The sequence below is a fragment of the Labeo rohita genome, chromosome 16, assembly GCF_022985175.1.
Source record: "Labeo rohita strain BAU-BD-2019 chromosome 16, IGBB_LRoh.1.0, whole genome shotgun sequence".
Classification (NCBI taxonomy): domain Eukaryota; kingdom Metazoa; phylum Chordata; class Actinopteri; order Cypriniformes; family Cyprinidae; genus Labeo; species Labeo rohita.
The window spans coordinates 4220103-4238109 of record NC_066884.1 but is presented as its reverse complement, the minus strand read 5'-3'; the positions used below and the strand labels follow the sequence as shown (position 1 = coordinate 4238109).

The 18007-nt window shown below is 29.3% G+C and overlaps 1 protein-coding gene across 2 annotated transcripts in view; it reads right to left on the bottom strand.

Annotated features, from left to right (window-relative positions):
* The window catches only part of LOC127178985 (raftlin), a 122434-nt gene that overhangs the window by 34041 nt on the left and 70386 nt on the right, over positions 1-18007 (bottom strand). For both annotated transcript variants that reach the window (XM_051132214.1, XM_051132215.1), the window contains exon 6: positions 9029-9232. In XM_051132214.1, the coding sequence (XP_050988171.1) occupies positions 9029-9232 (204 nt within the window). The remainder of the gene's footprint in view (positions 1-9028; positions 9233-18007) is intronic.

Below are 18007 nucleotides of genomic sequence, written 5' to 3'. Positions count from 1 at the left end.
GGCGGGGCCCGACGGGAAGGGGTTTTTCTCAGGAACGGGAGGGGCGCGATGTCTGTCGCCTGCATCCTTCCATCAAAAAAACCTATTTAAGACTGCACTTACTCAATTGAAGGCATCTCAGCGGCCTTTCAAACAGGGCCATTGTTCTGGCCACCTTGCATCAGATGTTCCCACTTGGGATCGTAATTGGAAAAGTCCACTCGGGAGATTGCCTCAGCTGTCGAGCCCGTCTGGACGGACGGCGACGTCTCAGGTGAGCGAGTCCGACAGAGCGCTCTTTTCTACAGACGAGCCAAATGTCGGCTCAATAAGCCGTCGGTCCTGCGAGGGGGGCCTGTTTATGGAGATTGACGGCAGAGAGATTGTCCGTTTGATGGAGTGAGACTGCCGGAATATGTGGAGTTAGTCTGGCCAGGTCACGGTGACTGATAGCGTTCAGGTTTAAGTATGTGCCTGAGAGAGCTACTAATGCACAAGACGGCTTATGTATATTTTACAACGCGGGGCAGAAACGGGCAGAGACAGATTAAGGGTGGAGGATGTGAACATATTAAATGTCAATCACTTGAGACAAACTACTTCAGGAAAGCGTTGCTGTGCTGACATTAATGTAAGAGCTTCTTTGTTAAAGGTTAAAGGTTTGATCTCTGCATCACCTAACAGCAGCAAACAAAAACGCAAAACTTATGATGAATTCATGTTCTGTCTATCAGTGAGTCTGTCTATTATTCTGTTCTGTCTATCTTTCCATGTCTGTCTGTCATTCTGTCTGCCCATCGTTCTATCACTTTGACATTCTTTTTGTCTCTTGTTCTATCTATCAATCTATCTTTCTCTCCTGTTCCATTCATCTATCTATCTATCTATCTATCTTGTTCTATCATTTTGTCATTCTCTCATGATATGATCCATCCATCCATCTTTCTGTCATTCTGTTTATCATGCTGTTGTTCTATCATGCTATCGTTCCATCCGTCCATCCATCCATCCGTTCTATTTTTCCCTCATATGTTCTATCTATCTGTCTGTCTGTCAGTCTGTCGTTCTATCGTTCCATGTATCATTCTATCCAATTCATTTCTACAATGGATGGATGGATGGAACGATAGCACAACAGAACGATAGACGGTTGTCTATCGTTCTGTTGTGCTATCGTTCCATCCATCCATCCATTGTTCTATTTTCCCTCATATGTTCTATCTATTGTTCTATATCTATTGTTCTATCGTTCTGTCATTCTCTCATGATATCATCCATCCATCCAACCATCCATCGTTCTGTTGTGCTATTGTTCCATCCATACATCCATCGTTCTATTTTTCCCTCATATGTTCTATCTATCTTTCTATCTATCTATCGTTCTGTCATTCTATCTATCGTTCTGTCATTCTCTCATATTCTCTCATATGATCCATCCATCCATCCATCTTTCTATCGTTCTGTTTATCATGCTGTTGTTCTATCGTGCTATTGTTCCATCCTTCCATCCATCCATTCTGTTTTTCCCTCATATGTTCTATCTGTCTGTCTGTCTGCCGTTCTGTAGTTCTATGTATCATTTCATCCATCCATCTTTCTATCGTTCTATTTATCGTGCTATTGTTGTATCATGCTATCGTTCCATCCATCCATCCATCCATCCATCCATCGTTCTATTTTTTCTCCTCATATCTTTTATCTGTCTGTCTGTCTGTCTGCCTGCCTGTCGTTTCATCGTTCCATTCATCCATCCATCTTTCTATCATTCTATTGCGCTATTGTGATATTGTTCTATCATGTTATCATTTCATCCATCCATTATTCTGTCGTTCTATTTTTCCCCTCATATCCATCCATCCGTCCATCTATCCGTCGTTCCATCCATCTGTCCATCCATCCGTCGTTCCATCATCCATCCATCCATCCATCCATCCATCCATCCATCCATCCATCCATCCATCGTTCTGTCGTTCCATCCATCCATCGTTCTGTCGTTTTATTTTTCCCTCATATTATCTATCTATCGTTCTATCGTTCTATGTATCGTTCCATCCATCCATTATTCTATCGTTCTGTTTTTCCCCTCATATCATCCATCCGTCATTCCATCCATCCGTCGTTCCATCCATTGTTCTGTCGTTCCATCTATCCATCGTTCTGTCGTTTTATTTTTCCCTCATATTATCTATCTATCAATCTATCTATCTGTCTATCTGTCTGTTGTTCTATGTATCATTCCATCCATCCATTATCCATCTATCCGTCGTTCCATCTGTTGTTCCATCATCCATCCATCCATCGTTCTGTTGGTTTATTTTTCCCACATATTATCTATCTATCTGTCTGTCTGTTGTTCTATTGTTCTATGTATCGTTCCACCCATCCATTTTTCTATTGTTCTATCTATCGTGCTATCGTTCCATCTATCCATCCATCGTTCTGTCATTCTGTTTTTCCTCTCGTATGTTCCGTTCTACCATTCTGTCTATTGTTCCTGATATGTTCCATCCATTCATCATCTGTCTATGTATGTATTTATCTATCTATCTGTCTGTCTTATGCCGGGTACTCCGGTTACCTCCCACAGACATGCAGGTCATCTATCTCGTTCTAACGTTCTATCTGTCTATGGTACTACCTGTCGCTCTCTCATGATATGTTCCATCCATTCAAACTCAGGATCTAAATTGGAATTTCAAAAGCATTTTCAATTCCGTTTTGAGTGGAGCTGATCTTCAGAATCAGACCGAACAAACCAGAAGAGGAGTGACATCCGTATTTCGCTGCAGTGTGAATGCGCTCCATAAGACCAGGTATGTGTATTAATAAACTAAATAGGATCAAATTTGATTTCACGTGAACTTTCAACATTTTAAAAAAGACGCTCCTCACTTGAGTGTGGTGAATAGGTGTGTCTGTCATTCTCTCTCCCTCATGGACCTGTTCAAACGCTTCCATTCAAACTCCGATTCTTTTGTGCGTCAGGAAAATGACAGTGGAGGTATCTCCAAAATCCCTTTCAGAGCAAGATAATACCTTATTGGAAATTCATACGCTGAATATCTGTGCCTTCGTGCATCTGAATATAGGCAGAACAGCATGAATAGTCAGGCGCATGAATGTGTCGCAGCTGCGGGTGCATATTCTTTTCTGAGGAGGTGGAAATTCGCACCGGAGCAAAAGTCAGACAAAAGAAACCTTTTAGTCAACATCGTTGGCGTCTATTCAGCGGGAGCTAAACCTGGAACGGCGATGAGCCCGTGGCCCACCGTGTTGCTCTCCTGTGGAGCGTATGAATCTTTAATTGCGGACTCGACGAGCTGAGAGCATTGAGATCTGCAAATTCAATCCCGGCCTGATGGGCGGCAGTCTCACGCCACACCCGTCGCATTAAAACCCGACTCCTGCCTCCCACCTTTTCTCACCATGGAAACCCGTCTCTAAGGGCAAGGGAGGCGAAAGGAAAGCTTCCTTATAAAGGACATTCTCTTGGACAACTTCAATGTCACTGAAGCAAAGCTAGACGAGGGCACAGGCTAGATGCACAAGTAAATCAGTGGAGCAGAACGCCACACCAACAGCATCGACAAAGAGCAGAATCCATCAAGAGACTTTAAGCCGCCACAAAACCCCCATCCGCCCCTGGACCGGTGGATAAACTCATATCAAAGCCACCTGGAGGGCAGTTTTTGGAGATGGAGGAGGAGGAGGCCGTGCCACCGCTGATCTCCTAAGACTATCATTTTGATCTTCTATCAAATAGGACGACAAATCTCACAAAACCTGTCAAGAATGTGTCCAGGTCATATTTCACCCCCAAAATCAATAGAAAGAAATAAGTTTTTTCCCAACAAGATGATGCCTATTTCAGGATCATTAAGTATTTTACATTTGACAAATATTTGTGACAAACATAATTTCCATTCAAATTCTCATTATGTTAATTAAAAAAAAATTAATGCAAAGTGTTAGTTTTAGTTTTATTTATGTACTATTATAGTATGTATTAATATTTTGAATTCACTTTTATTTTAATATTTTCAATTTTAATTTAGCTAAATTTAGCTAAGTTTTTTAAGATTTTTATCATTTTTTTTTATATTTCTGTTTAGCTTTAGTTTATATTTAATTTCACTTATAGTTAGTTATTTCAGATTATTTTTGTAATTGCATTTAAGATTTTAAAGTTAATTTTAGTTGTTTTTATTTCATTTTATTTTTGCTTGAATTAATAGTTATAGTTTTATTTATCAGTAACAGTGAATGCAAAAAAACATAAAATTAAGTAAATTAAATTAAAATTAATAATTAAAACAAATGCATGTGTGTGTGTTTTAGCAATTTAAAAGCGTAAAATATTTTTAACAATAACAGTGAATGCAAAAAAAATTATAAAATAAGATTTAAAATAACTATATATATATATATATATATATATATATAAAATTATTGAAAGAGATGTGCTTAATCGTTAGTAAGAGTAAAGAGTAAAATATTCTAGTTAATAACAGTGAAGGCAAAAAACAAAAAATTATAATATAAAATAAAATAAGATTAAAAACATAAAATAATATAAATGATAATGTATTTTATTTGAGCAATTTAAACAAGTAAAATATTATTAAAGTAATTAAATTGTGCTTATAAAGAGTAAAATAATATTTTATCTATATCTAAAATAATATATTAAATTTATATAATAAGATTTAAAAATAGTAAATTTATTTTATATATATATGTATATATATATATATATATATAGTTTATTTATATAAAATAGGGAAAGAAATGTTTAATCTTCAGAGCAAAGAGTAAAATATTTTAGTTAATAACAGTGAAGGCAAAAAAAAAATATATATATATATATATATATAAGATTAAAAAACAAAATAAAAAAAAAATATAATGTATTTTATTTTAGCAATTTAAAAGAGTACAATATTGAAATAATGAAAATGTGCTTATAAAGATTAAAATAATATTTTAGTTAACTAACAGTGAATGCAAAATATATATATATAAATAAAAATGTATAATATAAGATTTAAAAAAAAAATGTGCTTAATTGTCAAGAAAATAATGTAACAATGCAAAAAACCCTTAATGGTCTTAAAATGAGCTTTATTTTTTTATGCACAAGTGCAAATGTATTGCAAAGGCAAGCATCGCTATTATACTTGTACAGTTTGTGGCCTTAATATGAGCAATACCTCAAATTATGCAGCATGTTGTGCTTTTATTCCTCTAAATGACTTTGGTTTTCTCCTGATGGACAATGTAACTGGCCAGAACATTGTAGCACCAAGGCCGTGAGATTTGCTAGTGCCACTCGCGCTTGTTTTTTTGTTATTATTTCCTGTTGATTTTGGGGTGAAACGTGACCTTGCCATGTTTTGAAGAGATTCACCCAGAGAATCTGTCTGGGCTGGGGTTTTGTGTTATCTGTGTGCGTCCTTCCTCACATATTACAGACGTGTTGATGTTTACAGCGAGAAGACACTGTGGGAGTGCATCACCATGGAGTTCTCATTATGCATTCGCAGGCCAGACTCAAAGAGGAGCTAAATTTGGAGAGATCTGGCCCATGTGCTCACAGGCCTGATAATGAATGCGTCTCCAGCCTTTCATGTAATCAGACACTTATGAAAAGTCTACATGCTGGCGCTGCTTTGATATCACATTGTTCCCGGACTCCACGGGGCTCTGCCAGCACCTCGCCATCCTCCTGCTTTAACACGGCCTTCACTTCCTGTTGTTTTTCTTTGCACGTGTCGTTGACATGAACACCATCATTTGTCTCAACTCATGAAACATATTGTGTTCTACTTTACATATTTATTTTGTGATGCTTGGTAAGGTCATGTATTCCATTTTTTATTTTATTATTATTATTTTTTTTATTTTTTAGTCATGTATGCAATTGAAAAAAAAATCTATAAAGTCAATTTTGTATTTTCTATCCCATTTATTTATTTATTTATTTATTTATTTAGTGCACGCTTTTTTTTCATTAGTGGTCATTGCAAAAAAAACCTGTAATGCAAGTTATTTTTGTAAAATAGTGTTATATATATGTGTGTATAACAAAATATATAATTAAAAACTAAAATAAGATTTAAAAACAAAGTAAAAAATATAAATATTTTTGTAGTTATTGAGTGAATGCAAAAATATATGTATTATATAAAATATAAGATTTAAAAACACATAAAACAAAAAAAAAAATATATATATATATAAATAATTTAACAATAAGAGTGAATGCAAAAAAATAAAATAAAATCAAATAAGATTAAAAACTGAAATAAAATCTAATTACCAATAACAGTGAATGCAAAAACAAATAAAAATTTAAAAAATGTGTAAAAAAAAAACCCTATAATGCAGGTTATTGTAAAATAGTGTTATTTTAGTATTATTTGTGCACTGTTGTAGTATTTTTTTTTATATATATTTGAATTATTTTTTATTTGAATTATTATTTTTTTATTTATGTTTTAGTAAATTTGTTGCAATTTTGTCAATTTTTTTGTGTAAGATTACTATTTATTTATTTCCGTTTTAGTAGTACTTTAAATTATTTTAGTTTCTAATTTTTCTCTAATATTTATTAAAATAATTTAATTTAATTTATTCAGTCCTACTTTATGTTAGGTAGTGTATTCCACTTTTTAAATTATATTGTAATTGATTATGTATTAAATTTCAAAGCTTTTTTTTTCTGGTATTTGCAAAAATATTTGTTTTGGTATTTTGTTTAAATGTTTTTTTTATGAAAAAAAAAAATACATTTTAGTATTATGTTATGTTTTTTTTTCCCCATTTTTATTGGTTTCCTTTTTTTGTAACATTGCTATTTAATTTTTTTTTTTTTTTCAGTTTATATACTATGTATATATTATTTTCTTTATGCATGATTTATATATATTGTTATACTTTATATTTTTATTTAGGTAAGATTATGTATTCTACTTTTTATTTTTTAAGATAATTTTGATTTTTAAAGTCATATATGCATTATTATTATTATTATTATTATTATTATATAGTCTTTTTAAATTTTATGTATATATCAGTATTTTTTTGTATAGTCAATTTGTTTATTCATTTAATGTATAAAATTTTAAAATCTCTTTATTACTGGTCTTTGCAAAGACAAGCATCTGTATTATTGTTTATAGTCACAGTTAGTTTGGTAAGTATTAGATGCCATTGCTTGTCCTACATTTGTCTTAAGGACATGCGTAATGCCTCAAATCATGTGGTTTGCTAAACAGACGTGTGTTTTTACTTTTCCAAGCTATTGGACTTGTGATTCTTGCCTGGTTAGAGATAAAACAGCCAATTTGCATTGAATGAGGAACTTGTGCCGTATCTAGAGGTCAGAATAGAGACTTTTGCCTGTATGCAACCACCAGAACACCAGAGCTTTGAGGCCATGAGTTTTGCACGGACCAATACCACTCTTTTATTCTCCGAAAATGTAAAAATCAAATTAATTTCTGCTTTTGCTCAGTAATTATCTCAGGACGACTTCCCTCGGTGGAATTGCACAGAACTTGGCAGGGGTTTACTGACTGTACAGGAGAGTCATTAAAGAAAATTAATTAACTAATAAGAGGCTTGGGTTTTGCGTCATTGGTACCACTGCACACGTTCTCTTGCCACATCATTACCACTTGAAGAGTCAGAAAGCTCTAAATGATGACAAATACCCTCCTTTCCCCGTGTCCCCGATGTTATAACCCAGCCGCAAAACAGTCTATATTCGGTTAGCCATCAAAGGAACAAAGCAAAACTCAAACCACCAGTGCATTTCCCACAGTGCTGTAAGATCCACAACTGCGCTTGCGGAAAATGCTTTCGGTGCACTCAAGTGAGCAAAACCCCACAAGATATTTTAATAGCATGATTTATGAATGGATCACACGAGTATAATGTCAAACTAATCAATCTTCCAAAAAATCCTCATCCATTTATTAAAAGATGCATTTAATTTACTTATTAGGGGATTAAATCCATCAATTTATCACCTATAGGATGAGCACATATTAATATTAATAATATCATAAGCCTTATAAAATTACTAATTACTAGTAATGGTGTTGCTATAGAAATATATCATAGAAAAATAAAACGTGTTTGTTTTTGGAAACTACCACTATGTAGTATTTAGGATTGTATTTTTATTATTTTATTTATTTATTGTGTTATATATGCATTCTTTTGTTTGTTTGTTTGGTTATTTATTTGGAAATGATTATTTATTAGGAAATTATTGGAAATTCATTTAGTGTATTCCACTTTTTACTTTTTAATATATTTTAGTCATTTTATATTAATTTTTTTTTGTTTTATTGTTATTATATTTACATTATTATGTTAAATTTTATTATATATATATATATATATATATATATATATATATATATAAAGTCAATTTATAATAAGTCAATTTTGAGTTATGTATGCCATTTTGTAACATTTATTTACTGTATTCCATCTTTTAATATATTTTAATCATTTATTACACTTTATAAAAAAATGGTAATACAAGTATTACATTTTTTTGGACACTACCACCATGTAGTATTCAGATATAATTTTATACATTTTATTTTTTATGTATTAAGTCATGCATTTTTTTTTATCCACTTAAATTTTACTTGATTTACTTTATTTTATGTTGTTATTATTTATTTAGTGAATCACTTGATTTTTTTTTTATTTATATTTTTAGTCAGTTTTGTTTTTATGTATACCATTTTTGAATTTATTTATCCTTTAAGTATATTATGCTATTTAATATATACATATATATATATATATATATATATATATGTTTTTTGTTTTTTAAACACAAGCACTTTTCCATTAGATACTTTGCAATATGATTTAAATAACAGAATATATCATATCATATGTAATATGATATATATCATAACAAATCTTTTATAATGAAAGTGTGCTGTATATCAAAGTCTCATGGTTTAGTAATGGTATCAAATGCTACTGTTTATAATGTTTGATAACTATCTCGCCAACTCACCGTTGTCATTGGCCAGCTGAAAGTATCCGTCCACTAGTGAGGCTCCGTTGTTGAAGTGTTGAGTCATGTGATCGAGCCAGTTGGCCTCCATAGTGCAGATGCCCTCGCCCTGTGGCTGCACTCGCAGAGGCACTTTAACGGTGTAGTACTTCAGCTGACCCTCACGCCGGCCCGGGTAGTTAAACAACCCAAAGAGCTCGGCTCCTGTGGACATGTCAAACACAGATTTCAATGGAAATACATGAGAATAACTACAAAATGGAACACATTTTAATGGCAGAAGAAGTGTAATGAACACGGTATCAGAAGGGGGATCGACAGTGATTGAATGAACTGATACTGTCATTATAATTATTTGCATATTTTTTTATATATTGTAAATATATATTTTTATATATATATATACATATACAGTAGTCAGCATTTTAAGTGGATCAAAAACTTGTTCAAAGACAAGAATGGAAATTATTTTAGGACAACTTTGAAAGGTTTTGATCCACTTCAAATGTTGACTATATATATATATATATATATATACACACACACACACACACACACAATTATACAATTATATATTTAATTATATATATATATATATATATATATATATATATATTCTATCTTTTTATGTATATAATTAAAATTTACACCATAAAAATGAATTAACTGAAATAAAATAAATAATAAAATAAATAAACTAAAAATAAAATAATTAAAATTGAATTAAAAAATAATAAAAATAGAGACAAAAACTATTAAAAATAACAAAAACACAGAACTAAGTTTTTGGTATACTAATACTAATACTAATAATAATAATAATAATAATAATATGAAAAAAATAAAAATAAGAAAATAAAAAAAATAAAAATAGAAGCTGATTCGAAAAATTTATAAAAATAATATTATTTTAATGCTAAAATAACAAATATATATAATATATATTTTATTAATTCTATTCTATTATTATATTTATATATATTATATTAATGTTATTATATTTTTTATATTATAATTATATTATATTAAATTTTATCCATTTTATTTTTGTTACAATAAAACTTATTGTACTTATAAAACGTTTTTTATAATTTTATTTTTAATCTAAATATTTTAGTTATATTTATAATATTTTTAAGATTTATATTTCAATTATAATAATTTTGTTATTTCAAAACAATTCATTAATTCATTAACTGTAACAAAATGAAAACAAAAAATAAAAATAAAAACTAAAACTGAAACGGAATTAAAAATGAACAAAAACTGTATAGAGAGTAAAAAAAACGCAGAACTAAATAGGTTTTTTTTTGTGAAATAATAATAAAATACGAATAGAGTATAAAAATAAAATATAAAAAAATAGAAGTTGATTTAAAATATTAATAAAAATATTATAGTATCTCAATGATAATAAAATAACACTTAACTCTATCTTAGATAAACGGCGAAAGTCAAAAGACCTTCCAAAGTCTAAAATATTTTTCGTTTAGAAACTAAATCTTTCACCACAAGTCTTGTCAGTCAAAAATAAACAACATTTCTCTGGCATTTCTTTCTTTCTGCTGTATCGAAAACGTACTGAACCGTGAATTTTACGATGGTACCATGATTCAGTGATGCTAGTAGCATTTGTTACAATCAATGTTATGTACTATATTTATGTATTATTAAAAAAACATGTAAAACAATGAATAAAAATGACATTTTCATTTAATTTAGTAGATCCTGGGCGAATATTCAGTCGGAGTCAGAGACTAAATCAGTACTAACTACCCACCATAACCCAAACTGAAGCTGGTTTTGTCAGCAGGGTTATGAGATTTGTTGCTTTGCTCGTGTGTGTTCCTTCGCTGTGGTCCTTCACACTTAATTAATTCGCTTGTAGATGGGCTTAACAACTAATTAGCTGGTGTCCTGGTCTAGCGGAGGTGAGTAATTAAGGAAATTAGGTGATGTAGTGGCAATCTCGAACGAGTGTTTAGGACCATCGTTTCTCACTAGACCGGCCTGCACTCGAAAGAATTGACCATTCGTTCTTCTCAACGAGATTACGTTTGGCTGAAAAACAAAATGCTATTTACATCTGCCACAGAGAGAAAGAGAGTGCACCTAATGGATTACGATAGTCTAAGATGAATTTGTTTGTGTGCCTGGTTTACCCAGTAAAACCTCCCTATTTCCAGACCTGTATTAGAACTAATGGGAAATTGACCGAAAAGATAAATATGGATGCACTTTTGTTCTGGCAGCAATCATTTAGATTGCCGCTGACTGCATTGAGTCATTAACCGTCTCTGACAGGACCTAGAAAAGCCAACGGGAGAGAGCGATCTGAATGGCTTTCTGAGCCGCATGCATTTACAACACAACTCTCAGCAAGAATGAATCATTAATTGTTGTTTTACTTTCGCTCGGGTACAACAGGTTCTTCCTATAAACCCATTTCCTGTAATGTCCGCAGTACATGTGCGTCATTTTATTACAGACTGGTTTTTACTTTATTTCTGTCCTTTTTATGAATAGGAGCCAGAGCGAGATGGAAATGAGGAGGATTTGCGTCCACCACATGAGAACCGCAGCTGAGAGTACGTGTACTTCCAGGTCCAAAAACTGAAAGAGGTAAAGTTTTATGTTTTGAATAAACAGCCATTTGTATATTTAGATTTAGATTTTTATATAGTTATTTTCATGACAGTTATGTACATCCCTCTCATTTCTATTACTCAAATGCAAAACATTTATTTATAATTATATATGGCAATTGTAAAGTATTTATACATCACAATAGTATTTGTAGTACTGTAGTACTTTAAGTACTTTTTTAAGTGAATATTTTATTTATTTGTATAATTTTAAATATATTTTATTGTAATAATAATTTATATTTTTATTTTTAATGTAAATTTATTTTTATCATTTTATTGTCTAAATATTTTAATTGAATATTTTTAATATATTGTAATGATAGTTAATATTTTTATATTAATATTTTATTTCTTTTATTTATGGTGTTTGTAGTACTGACCTTATTTCCTTTCTTTTTTATTTTTATATATGTTCATTTTGAAATTAAATATTTTATTTTTACAATTTTATTTTTAAAAGTAAAACTGTAGTACTTTTTATTTTAAATTTAAATATTTTTTGTATAATTTTAGTTTTAGTTCAAAATACTTTAATGTAATATTTTTAATATTATTATTTATAATAATTCATATTTTTATTTATAGGATGTGTAGTACAGACCTTACTTAATTTATTTTATAAAATGTATTTTATTTTTAATTTAAATATTTTATTTTTAGAATTTTATTGTTAATCTAAATATTTTAATTTAATATTTTTAATAGTGATAATGTAATAATAGTTAATATTTATTTTAATATTTTATTTCTTTTATTTATGGTGTTTGTAGTACTGACCTTATTTCTTTTTTATTTTTATATATGTTCATTTTGAATTTAAATATTTTATTTTTACAATTTTATTTTTAAAATAAAACTGTAGTACTTTTAAATGTAAATATTTTGTATAATTTTAGTTTTAGTTCAAAATACTTTAATATTTTTAATATTATTATTTTAATAATTATTCATATTTTTATATTAATGTTTCATTTATTATAATATTTAATTTATATATATAAAATGTGTTTTTGTTTATTTTATTTTATTTTTAATTTAACTATTTTATTATTATAATTGTATTTTAATTTAATGTTTTTATATTAATATTGTAATAATAATTAATATTTTATATTAATATTTTATTTCATGTATAGTGTTTGTAGTACTGACCTTATTTCATTTATTTTTTAAATGTATTTTTTCAATTTTATTTTTATTGTTTTATTTTTAATCTAAATATTTAAATATATTATATTTTACTTATAGTCTTTGTAGTACTTTTTTTCATTTGTTATTTCATTTATTATTTTATTTTTAATTAAAATTTAATTTATATAATTTTATTTTTAATCTGAATATTTTATTTAATATTTTAATATTAATTAACATTTTTAAAAATACTTGTATTTATTTTTTGTTTGTTTTATTTTTAGTGAACTCTTTACATTACAATGTAATATTTTTTTTCTTATGAAAAAAAAAAAATGCAATAAGGATTAATGGAGGGAAATGTGATTAAATTGTAATAAGTTTGCCTACATTAAAACTGCACATTATTTAGCTGGTTGCAGCTCTAAATTCAGTTCATGAGACACAACATGTGAAGAAGGTCATGCTCTCCACTCATGAAAGCCACTGTCTCTGTGACATCTGCTAACTTTCAGAGAGTCTTGGTAAAGCGTTGGACATTTAGTGGGAAAACAAGCACACAAACGACCCCGTTACAGGCCTCCAAGCTTTGCGACAAGGTCAGACACGCTGGATATCTCCAGTTAGCACTGCCAAGGAACGCGACATGTCATCAAGTGTTTGCCTAATCCGCATTTGAATTGCATCATATCAACACACAAACACAACCCCACAAGTCCTGACCTCCGTCTTCACAGGAGCCCATAACTATGGAAATATTCGCATGTGGGTTGCATCCCACCGGCTGATCACCAAAGTTACGGCTCAGATATAAATAGATGTTTTTTGACTCAAAGGAGCAAATTCTCGACACACTTCACGAAGGCTTGCCTATTTTAGCATTGCCGTTGGTTTCTGCTAGACTCCTTTAGTGAATCGTGTGTTAAAACAAAGCACACCATATTAAACACAGTCCAAATAAATATTGCTTTCAGTGGAACTACGTAATTTCCTGTAAAACTGGTCAGTTGTACTCTTTCTGTGTCTTTTGTTATTTAACTGCACTTTACACCTACCATTATTAGTGTTATTTTAGAAGTTTTGAGATACTGTTTTAGTTTTTCAATAATATTTTGATTCACTTCTTTGAAGGTGCTTAAGAAATAATACAACTAGCCATCCACCCATCCATCCCTTTCTTTCCCTAATTTTCATTTTAATTTACGTTTGTTATTATAAATGAGTGTGAATGCTTCTATATATATATATATATATTTTATTTTATGAATTTATTTTATCTAATTTTTGTTGGGGTTTTTTTGGGCAATGTTATTTTTTTATTTTTTTATTTTTGTAAATGTCTATACATTTCGTTTTTATTTTTAAGTTTTAGTTATTTTAGTACAAGGTTTTAAGTCTAAGTTTCATTTGAACTTAATGAAAATTAGAAATATTGCCTGAAATTAAATATTTTTTATGTATGTATATTTTATGTATATATTAAATAAATAATTATTTATTTACAAAATAAAAATAAATATTTATTTACAAAATATTATATATAGAGAGAGAGAGAGTAAGTAGTTTTTATTTCAAGTACCTTGTTTCGATTAAAAATAAATAATTTATTTTATTATTAGAATTTTTAATATGAATGTTTTTTCAATTTTTGTTGTGTTTCTTTGGCAATTTTATCAGTTTTTTGTAAATGTCTATACAGTTTTATTCATTTTTTTTATTTATAGTAATATAGTCTATTTTATACTCTTTAGTAAATATTCATTTTTATTTCAAGTAATGAAATTCTTTTTTATTGTACCTTGTTTTGATAAAAATAAATAAATAATTATAATGAATTTTTGTGTTAATTTTTATATGAATGTTAGTATTTTTTGTTGTTTCTTTTCCAATTGTATTAGTTTTTTTGTAAATGTCATTTCTGTAAGTTTTAATTATTTTAGTACATTACATTTTAAGTTGAAGTTTCATTTAAGCTAAATGAAAATTAAAAATATTGCCTTGGCATTTAGCTGAAATAAAATATTTAAATATTTAAATATTAAAAAGTGTTTTTTTTTTTAAATATTTTATTTTTTTGTTGTTGTTTTTTAATACATATTTTAGTAAATATTTAATGAACAAGTAATTAAAATGCATTTTTATAGTTTTAGATTTAGCTGACTGTTATAACCTTGACCGTTACACTGCAATACATTTGCTTTTTTTCCTTTATTTCAAATCTTTTGCATAGAAAAATGTTTTTGTATTTCTACATTTTTAGACTTTTCATACAGCACATTTTTCATTTTTAGAAAGTTCTAAAGAAATCCATGTCTGTGCTAGTTCTTTTGCACAATTTTAGGACTACAACCTAAAAGACTTCTCATTAAAATAATGACATCATTTTAAAAAATGGTCCTATAATACACTTCACATTCTTATTTCTTTTTCATTTTGGTTTAAAATGCATTTTGTGAGATAACCCCAGAGTATTGGCCTTTAAATGTTCATTTTACTATGTAAGGACTACTGTGCATGAAATGAACTATACAAGTAATCTTGCCTTTCTGTTCTGAATGCAGGTTTCACTCGATGGCTTTACAGCGGCAGCGCGGGACGTTAAAACCCTTTGACAAACCTGCACCTCATCTGAGCTCTGAGCATTTCACACTGCTGACCAGCGCCATTATGTTTTATAGATGTTCACCCGGAGCATTAGAGGGACTTGAGCGGGGAACGACTATATTTATCAGCGGTGGCGATAAGTCATAAAGACGCAGTGCTGTGCCAAAGGACTCCTGGCAGCTGTCATTTTGTGGCTGAATGAGAAAAATTGGTGTAGCGTGAGGCCACCGGTGGCGACAGTAGGATAATTCCACCGCTGACGAAGTCGCTTCCACATCCAGATGGAGACTCGGGCTGCTGCCGGCACAGGACTCCCAGCATGCCTCGTTCGCATGGTACGGCGATTTCTGCGCACAATGCCACGGTTTTTGCAAAAAACATGGCTCCCTAGCTAATGTTGAGAATGAGGTTTGCCATCTGGTTGCTGGCGGAAAAAGAAGGGTGAACAAAGCCTAATCTAGCACCCGCTGTGTGAGTTTTCGGAAATGCCAAGTCTGCCCAATCCCATACGTCAAAGCATTGCTTAAACTCTGTGACGATGCTTTTCTTGAGACAAAAACGACAAAAACGAGATGCGTTCACAGTGTGTGACACCCAGAAGACAAATGAGCTTTGATCTTTCTAACTGTGATCACCACATCTAGAAAAACAGCCGGCTTTAGGGCTGGGCGATGTTTCGCGACTGCTATGCTGCCAATATTAAAATTAGGCAATGTTGTAAACATTGTGACAAATAAAGTGTCTTTAGACCTCTTTTGCAAAAAAAAAGAATGTTAGTAATAATTCCTATTTTTTAATATTAATATTTTTTTATGTATTTTATTTGTTTTATTTCTAATATTTCTAGTACTGCCCTCATTTAACTCATTTTATATAAAGTATTTTTACTACAATTTAGTTTTTAATTTAATAATTTTTATTGTTTTGTTAATCTAAATATTTGAATGTAATATTTTTAACATTAATATTTTAATAATTATAATATATAAAACTAATAGCGTTTTATATACATTTTATTTTTAGTTAAATCATTGCATTACAGTATTTTAACCTTTAGTATTTTTTACATATTTGTCTAGTTTTTTTAGTTAAACATATTCATTTGCCGAGAAATTTGGGGATGAAAATGTTATTTAATTGTAATGAAAATTTAGAAAAAAAAATAAAATGGAAAAAATAAAAAAGATTTTGGGATGAAAATATGGTTTAATTGTAATGAAAGTGTAAAACAAAAAAAAGTAAAATAATTTTAAAAATGTTAAAAAAAATTTCCACCTAAATATTAAAGGTGTACCTATTTTAAAACTAGCACTTTAATATTTTTGTCCATGTAAAAGTACTTTGCAGTATTATTTATATGATATAATATGTAATTATATATATTTTTTAATTGAATTCAAATGTCTACTTAAAAGCAGTCCACTTTTTAAGTGATAAATTAATTTAAAAAAAGTCAAAATAATAATGAAAAAAATAAAATGATAAAATAACTTAAAAATAATAATAAAAATGGCAAATTAATTAAAAAATAATAATTAAAAAATTAAAAAAAACAAAAACAAGAACACATTATGGGATTATGTTAAGTGTTAAGGAAATAAAATGCACAAATATGTTGGCTTTTTAAAAATCTGTATTAGTTTATTTGTTTGCCATGAAACTATAAACGTCTTTGAATTATGATCATTTTGGGGGATTTCTGGACAAATATTGATATGCAATTAATTTAAAAAATAATGTAATTAAATTTAATTGAATTTGTAATAGACTGATCACCTTAAAATGAGTGAAAAAGAGTTTTGAAAACACGTTTTTATTATTTTAAACAGATTCATCTGTTTTTGTTCAATTAAATGAATCACTGCAATTACCTTTTAAGCCATTTAATAAGCAAATTAATCAGTGTATATAAAACAGCAGTACATACACAACTTTTCAAAATTTTGGGTTTAGTAATTTTTTTTATATATATATTTTTATTATATTATATTTAAGAATTTTAGTATATTTATTCAGCAAAGATGCATTAATTTGATTAAAAAGACTTTTCCAGTGTTACAAAAGCTATTTAAAATAAATACTGATTCTTCATCGAAGAATTCTGAAAAACTAGATGTATCACAGTTTCCATAAAAATATCAAGCAGCATAACTGTTTTTAACACTAATAATGATGATTAATAATGTTAGAATGATTTCTGATGTGACACTGAAGACTGGAGTAATGATGCTGAAAATTCAGCATTGCATCACAAAAATAAATTACATTTTAAAATATATTACAGTAGGAAAGAGTTATTATAAATCGTAATAATATTTCACATTTGTACAGTTTTTACTGCATTTTTAATCAAATAAATGCAGCCTTGGTGAGCATAATAAACTTCTACATTAAAAAAAACTTCGCTAAACTAAAACTAATATCTAATATCTAAAAATGTTAAAAAATCCTACCGACTCCAAAAGTTTTGAACAGTAGTGTAAATACTTTTTTGAATATTATCAAAATATGCCGAAAAACATCACCCAGCCCTGGCCAGAGTCAAATGTTGGAACTAAAAGACTGTAATATAACTGTAATATAGTTATGTGAGATT